We start from the raw sequence: 8,147 nt of genomic DNA, 5'->3' as shown, positions 1-8,147 counted from the left end.
AAAACTTAGATTTATTTTTGTATTTTGGCAGTTTGAATTTTGGTTTTGCAGAATTTAAAAAATGAATTCATGATCTGCTCAAGAGTGCTTTCCCTCAGTCTCCCTTCATGACATGACCTCTGCCAGGTCATTTATTCTAGACAACAAAGTAGTAAAAGGACATGACTTCTGAGAAGCCCTTTCTCTCATCAGCAGAACTAACTGAGCTGGGAGTTTGAAGCCGGGGATAATCCTTCCTGTTTAATGTTCTTTTTAGAGAATGGCAATGGTCTCTGCGATGTCCTGGGTCCTGTATTTGTGGATAAGTGCTTGTGCAATGCTGCTCTGCCATGGATCCCTTCAGCACACTTTCCAGCAGCACCACCTGCACAGACCAGGTAAGTCTGGGCGGCTCCACTGCAGCCTGGGATCTCACAGTTGTCTCAACAGATGGTTGAATGCAAGTGACAGAAAGTGCTACCGTGTGGGCAGCTTGCCTTTGAATTCCAAGACATATTGTTGCCTGGAGCCTTTGGGGAAAGGAGGGGTACTAAAATGTCTTGAAGGTGTTTCCTTTAACTTCTCAGAAAAGGTGGTTTCTTTCTTTGCGTTTCCCCATCCCCTTTCACATACCTTACAAAGTAGAAGTGTGTCTTTGTATACTGACCATTAGGGAAATATTTTGCAAAAGGTGGATAAACGCTCAAGAATTTTTAATCTGATCTTGAATTGATCTTTGCAGCCAATAAAATAATCTGCATATATTCCTGGGATGCATTTTATCTATTATGGATGCCATAATCTTGTTTGTGGTTAAGGATGTTGAAATTAACTTTGGGAGTAGTTTGTCAGTGAAAAAGGAATTAAAAAGTAACTTACTATTTGTCTGCTTTAACTTGTCTCCTTTCCTTTCTCCCTTCCTTCACTTTCTGTTCTTCCAGTACGCTTGATGGCTTTTTTTTTTCCTGTCTCTTTCATGACAGTTTCAGGGACAAGTTCCCTTTAGTGAAATTCCACCCCCCCCCCAGCGATCCCCCACCCCCCCACCCCCATTGAATTTGTATTCCAGACGCATTTTGCTTTCTTCTTTTCTGTTGAAAGTTATTTCTTACACTTTCATGACCTCACTCTTCATTCTGGATTTTTTCTCCTTTTCCTCTTCCGCTTTCTCATTAAGGTCGCCTAGCCTAGCTCAGTCAGCCTTACTCTCACTGGTCTCTGACAGATTTTCTTCCATTTTCTGTTTAGCATCAGCCTTTGCATCCGTTTACTCCACCCTCCACCTTCACCCCTCCCTCCCCCGCTCCCTCCACCCCCATCCCAAGCCGCTTCCCAATCCTCACTCCGCAATGGCCAAGTCGGTGCTCTGGGAACCAGTTGCACGCCCAAGCTCCTGATCCTCAGTTCTGGAGTGTTCCCCGCCCTCCATACCCGGGTCCAAATCTCCTGGTTTCCTTCTCTCTGCTCTACTTCCTCCAGCTGCGCGGTCTAGCTTGTACGCCTTTGCCTTTCCCTGGGTCGGCCGCCAGCTGGGCACGACCCTGAGCTCTTCTGTTTAGTCCTCCAGCAACATATCCAGGGGCACAGCCTGCTCCCTCGCTGTGGGCTGCGCTTCTAGGTTGGGGACCGCGACCCCAAAGTCACCGATCTGCTCTGATTTGCAGACTAACGCACCAGTCTGCAGGTTGCTGGAGCCCGGGAGACCGGGAAGGAGGGGCGGGGCGGCCGGAGCTAGCAGCTGGGCCGGAGGCTGCTTCCACACCCCAGCACCTTCATTCCTTGCTTTTGGTTGGGGAGGAAAAGCGAGGGGGCGCTGGTGTCCCTGTAGGTGGGCATGGAAACCGCGCTGTTGCTGCTGCGCACTTGTATTCCTGCTGCTTGTGTCCCGAACACGGAGCGGGCACTGCCAGACACCGAGCTTTCCCAGCCTGAGATGGAAGTAAAAATAATCGTGGGTTTTGGAATACTGACGTTGCCTTGGATCTGTTCTGGCATAAATGTCTTTGGCTTATTACATAGTCATAAAAATAACACGGGGAATCTGCATTCATTGTAATAATGAGAATTTATAACAAAAAACACTGTTATGCGTGTTTTAGACATGCTGTGAAGGTTAAGTCACATTGTTTAGCTTAAACCTAGAAGTAGAAGTTGCTGTCTCCCTTGCCCTACCTTTCTGCCCGGGAGACTGTAGTTCTGACTATTGGGTGACTTGACTGAGCCCACACAGCCAATAGCTGCCATTAGAAGTCGGGTCAGTCTGATTTCAAGCCAGAAACTTATTTCCCAAAGACAGTGCATTGTCTGAATACACAGAAGAAAGGCGTGTTTAGCTTCTCTGAGAAAGTGCAAACAGAGCCTCTTCGCATAATTTGTGAAAACTTTCAAATCATGTCAATATTTGGACTTATTTGAACTGCATACCCATTTTAGAGGTGGCCACCTGGAAATCTGAGTGGTGGCACTTGGTGATTGCAGAGCTCAGCGTTAGCAGTGGTTTTTGTCACTGAACATTAGTGACATGACCTTGGCTGAGTAACTTTTTTCTAGGCAGTTTCTCATCTGGGAATATTGTGCCTATGTAAATAAAATAATTGTCCTGGGAGTGCTTGATAACCTGTAAACCTCTTCGTATATATTAGGAATTACTGAAACCCCCCACTTAATAGACTAATAAAATGCATCTCAGAGGTACCAAATGTGTGGTTTTGCTGTTCACACAGCTAAAAATCCATACAGGCAGTACTCAATTGTTTATAATCTACCACCTAATGCCAGGTGTCTTATTTTATGCTTGATGCATAAAGTCATAAAATATGGTACAGTTTGCAGTGAACTTACATTTGGACTTGTCTCTCTCAATTAATACATGAATTATTTTTGGTAGGAGGCTAAGGCTATGCTACTTGAATTAAGTAATTCAAGTCTTACGGGCTTATTATCAAAATATAATTTTTAAACTGAGAAAACACATCATTAGGTTCTGAGTGAAATTAAACTCAGTATTTTCCCCCATTGTCTCCCCTTAGAAATTGCTTATTATCATCAAAGCATAGTAGAGCTGTATGTCAAATAACCCAAGAAACTGCAGCAGCGAAACCAATTTCAACCCCAAGTGCTTACACATTTGAGACCCATTTCAGATTCATTGATGGAATGAAGAAACTATAAATATGCCTTTCTAGATGCAGAAAGATTAAAATGATATTAAACAGAAAGTCCAATGATTCTATGTAATGCGTTTATTCAACTTTTTGGGCTTTCAACAATAGCAGCAAAGATTAAAGCGATAGATCATGGACATAGCAATATTCTAGATTATTTCAGTCAGAAATACAATTTTCTTTAATACAATCTTCTGTTTTGATTGTGTGCTCTTCAGAGTGAATGTGTGCTTTTTTGGGATGAGTGTTGTGATATATCCCTTTGTGGGTCTTAAATCTTCAGGGACACTAATGAAATGTGTATGAAAACAAGAGAGAAATCAGGGCCAGTTATCTGCGACAATCCACCCCAAATGAGAAAATAAATAAATAAATAGCTGGACAAATGAACAAAAAAGGAAAAACATAATCTCATTTTCTTAAATCGGTTAAAACAAGTGACATGATGAGAAAAAATGAGACACCAGCAGACCCTGAGCTTTGCCACATTTGCCTAAGCTTGAAAAATCGCCTCCTTCCTAAAGCAGGAGCAGTCAGACACTGTGTGCATACCAAGTATCCAGGAAATGGGAAAAATGACAAATCTTTCGCTCAGAGTCCTGACTGGGTAGAGAGGGAAGGCTTTACAGCTTTCTCCTCACCTGCTTAGGAGCATTGCACCCACCCCTGCCTCTTATAGGTAGCTTCCCCATCCCCTACACAGTAAGATTGATGGTGCTCCGATCCCAAGCAGCCAATTTCAGTCTCTCAAGAAATAATCCACTACACTGACAGATGAGTGGAATTTGACGCGATGTTCCCCTCGTTCAGTTTGTGCACACCTGGATGGCACCAGCCAGTCCAGGTCCTTTAGGAGAAATAGAGATTTGGACCAATTTCTGCTGTCAAAACATAAAATCAGGACAGTGTTTTTGTGATGACTTGAATTTGTGATGTTTTCTCAATGCAGTGGGTTTGTACACAAATAGAAGGAGAATATGTTAACTAGAAAACTGACTGATTTTAATGGATTCCCCCGCAGTCCCTTGATGCTTCCTATTTCTCATATTTATAGTATTAGGAATGCACCATTTATTTTCAGTTACTCACTTGTTAAGGAAGATTAAAACAGTCAATCAAATAAAAGTGAATTTTAAAATTACATAGAAGAGTAAAATGTGCTATAGATTAATGGATTTCTAATTATAAGAAGTTACTATTTTGCTAACTCAAGTTTTTATTTGGGAAATGATGTAGGAAATTATAGCAATTTGAAGAACATTCATGCCTTTTTTTAAATGCATAAAGTAAAGCTAGAAGAACACTTAATTTAAAAAAAAAAGACTAAATAATGAAAGCTCCAAAGTGGTATCTGTTGTTTCAGGTCAGTAAAACAGACAGCTTCCAATCTTTATTATCACCAGTTGTATCACAGGTAAAAAAGGATAAATGGATTGTTACTATAACTTTCTGATTTAGGATTCATTTTATGCTGCTTATGGGATATATGAGTTGTCACAACAATTTTAATGATTAATTTCCTGTGTGGATGTATACCTGTATTTATGTGGGTGTGTGGGGTGTCTTTAAAACTTAATAAAATAGGGATCACTTCAAGGTACTTTAGTGAGAAAAGAATCTTGGAATTCTTTAAATATTTAACATTATAAAGATAAATTACATGAGACCAGAGTTTACATGGATTAATGAATCATTTGAGTCACTACTGTCTATTGACAGGAGTAGATGGAAGTGATATATAAGATTACTGTCAATAGAATTGTGTATGTAAATATAGACTGATTTAAGGCTTTATTAAGCAAACAATGTATTTAGAGCTATCTATTTGTAACTTAATTATTTCATACTAAACATCATTTAAAAATGTGGTATTTTTGGTTAAAATATTAAAAAGCATTGTGATATGTTTTATATATTTTTTATTTGTTGTTTAACATTACTTTGTTGGAAACTGCTTAAGGGATATGCATTAAAAGGCCAAGGTATGTTACAATAAAATATTACTTTATAATTGTAATGTAAAAGAAATAGTGAGAGCAGCTGTGGTTTTGTATTGGCTTTTTAAAAATGCACACCAGTACTGGATTGCTAAGTGTAGTGAATTGGCCTAAGGATTAAAGCAGACAGGTTGTTATTTGGTGTAAGCTGGTGCTAGTGATAATCCATTGATCATCTGATTGATGATATTGACCTCATCCCAGAGTCAGAGTGCAGCTTTGGACATTTTGCTAAAACCCCACTGCATCAAAACCCAGTAGAGAGGCAAATAAAAATTCCTGTTGATCCCATGAACTTATGAGATAATTATTAAAATTTATATAAATACTGTTACTTATGTGAGCTCAGCCTTGGCTTTCATTAATAATTAAGGAAAATAGGTATCATACCATACTGCAACCACATATCTAGAAGTGACATAAACGAACATTAGCCTTCAATTGTTAAGTTTTTAAAGTCTATTTGAGATGACACATTGAACCTTTTAAAACTATTCCAATTTTAAACTGTGTAAAAATCAAAGCTTCAGTGTATAAATTGGTCCACCATTAAAAAAATTTGGGCAGTTTCTCCTAAAATACAAAATGTGTAAGTCTGAACACAATTCCATTTCCAGATATTTATTGCAAGAAAATGACTGGGACAGGTCTAAATGGTTAAGTTAGCCATTGCGACAAAGATACTAATGGTAATAATTAGTGGGGAGTTTCATCTCCAGCAAAAGGGAGGGACTCTGTAAGTTGAATCATTGTACATTCGCAGGTGATGGGATTGAATGTAGTCACCGCAAAGGATGAGATATGTTTATATGGACTCACGTAAAATAATGTCCATGATATAGCTGAGTGAAGTAAACACAGAATGCTCAGCTTCAAAAGAATTTTGAAGAAAAAAAATACTTGTACATGCATCAAAAAATGTCATGAAGGGTACAGATATCCTCTATGATAGTTAAATCTGTTGGGATGACAGGGATGGCTCAGAGTTTTTATTTAACATTCTATTTATTATATATTCTTAAATTCATTTTAATATGGATATATTACTTTTTAATAAGAAGCTTTTAATTGCTATAGAGAGTTTTTGTGGTAAAATTGGAAATATATCAAACTGAGTTTCCAGTTTAAGGAAAAAGAAAGAAATAGAGGTGGAAAAATATCACAAGTTCCTTTTCTTTCTAAAAGCTTTAATCCAACAAAAAGCTTCGGCCAGTATTTCCCAGGTTGCAAAACACTGTCCACTCATGTGCTCCTTGGAAAAAAGCTATTAACTGTTCAAAGTGCTCACTGCGTTGCATGTTCTTTTCTCAGAGACTTGAAGTACATGTGTGTAAAAGCTCTGGAAATGTCTTCAGATAGGAAACCTAATTGTGTTTAACTCAAATTTTCCAAGCATTGTCTAGTTGGGTACCATCTACAATTCCAGCATGACATATTGATCATATGCATATGGACCAAGATTATCCTGGAACTCTGTGTTGTTCTGTTTATCTCTCACTTTTAGTAAGGAACTTGAAACTGAATACAAATTCAGAAAATATTTGTTACATTAGTCGGAGAAGAAGGAAAGTTTGCTCTGGGAGAAACTTAAACTTTCTCATTTGTTACAAGGCTTGTGTGTTAAGTGTGTGTGTGTGTGTGTGTGTGTATGAATGCATGCATACTTATGTGTGTGTGTTTATTTTTTGGAGATACTTCAAATGGAGAGTGATATAAACATTAAATTGTATAATATATGTGTATCTGTGTAATACCTTTGTGTAGAGATTTGACTTCAATATTTGACAGTTCTTTCATAAATCAAAATAATCTGAAGAATTAACCTTTAAATTGAGTAAAATTGAGTAAAACATTGAGTAAATGTTTAAATTGAGTAAAACATTAAATCCCTAAGGTTTTCAATCATAGTGTGAGGTGTTTCTCCTATAGATTTAGAAAATATAAGCATGATCTGAAGGGCTGAAGAGGATACTTCACTTAACAAATAGGAAAAAGCTATTTGCTTTTGAAATCAAGAGAAAAATTCACTTTGTAGTGGTGAGAAAATAACACTAGACAAGCAGGTTTTCCTTTCTTTGGGGTAAAAAGAAGATGGATTGTTGTGTTAACAATTTGTATACACTAATTGGATTCACCAGAGATAATGTCCTCACTTAGGGAACCCTGTTGGCTCACTATTTCCTTCATCTTCTCTGACATTATTGAATAAAGAACCAGAAAAAGAAAAGAGAAATGATGTTATTCCAGAGTTTGTCTCCCAGAAGATGGATAGATATGCTGAGTAATCCTTGTACTCGTTAAACAAATCCTTCCTCCATCAGGGAAGGAGTCAAATGAAATCTCACTGAGTCTAGAAGAGAGGAAGCCTTCCTATACCCTTAATCAAGGTCATTGTTCTGCTGATGCAAATACTTATATTTGTCTTAGATGCAAATGTGTATATTTATCTTAACTATACCCTCACTAAGCCTTCTCTTCTAAGCACACTTCCATGTTACCCAACAATAAATCCAAGTTAAGTGGGTCTGTATACATCCATAGAATTTTTCTTATTTCCCATTCATGGGGCTGAAAAATGGACCCATTGAATCATGTACTTTGAATAAAATGTACAATTCCTGATCCAGATTTCTATGAGTCACCACACAGTGGGGAAAGGGCCCTTCTATGCTCCTGCAGTTGACAGTGTATCTTGGATTAGGATAGGCCAGTAGGTCAGACTTCTCACTGAAAAAATATGTAGGTGTAAATTAGTGGCTATTCAATAAATATTTTATGGTCGACTTGCCAATAACTTTATAGCTTTTGAAAATAAAGATAATGGAAGGAAAGAACCACATTAATATTTTTTATATCAAATGGTAATGAAGAAGGAGCATGAGTTTAAGAGTAGGATGCTGGGGCTTTCAGCATCCTAGGTTGTCAGCTAGGTTGTCACTTGAAGACTCTAGATGAGAAGGTTGGAAGAGATCAGTGATTTTCGTATTGTACCTAGCAGCTCCAAGAT

The 8,147-nt window shown here is 38.1% G+C and overlaps 1 protein-coding gene across 1 annotated transcript in view; it reads left to right on the top strand.

Annotated features, from left to right (window-relative positions):
* Positions 1–259: 259 nt before the first annotated feature.
* TAFA1 (TAFA chemokine like family member 1) overlaps positions 260–8,147 on the top strand; it is a gene marked incomplete at both ends in the record, with an annotated part of 502,429 nt that continues 494,541 nt past the window's right edge. The window contains one exon of the mRNA XM_084248256.1: positions 260–377. Coding sequence (XP_084104382.1) covers positions 260–377 — 118 coding nt within the window. The remainder of the gene's footprint in view (positions 378–8,147) is intronic.

Source organism: Talpa europaea (genome assembly GCF_964194135.1).
Source record: "Talpa europaea genome assembly, chromosome: 11".
Classification (NCBI taxonomy): Eukaryota; Metazoa; Chordata; class Mammalia; order Eulipotyphla; family Talpidae; genus Talpa; species Talpa europaea.
Note: the sequence above shows the minus strand (reverse complement) of the source record. Positions and strands in the feature narration are given on the sequence as shown.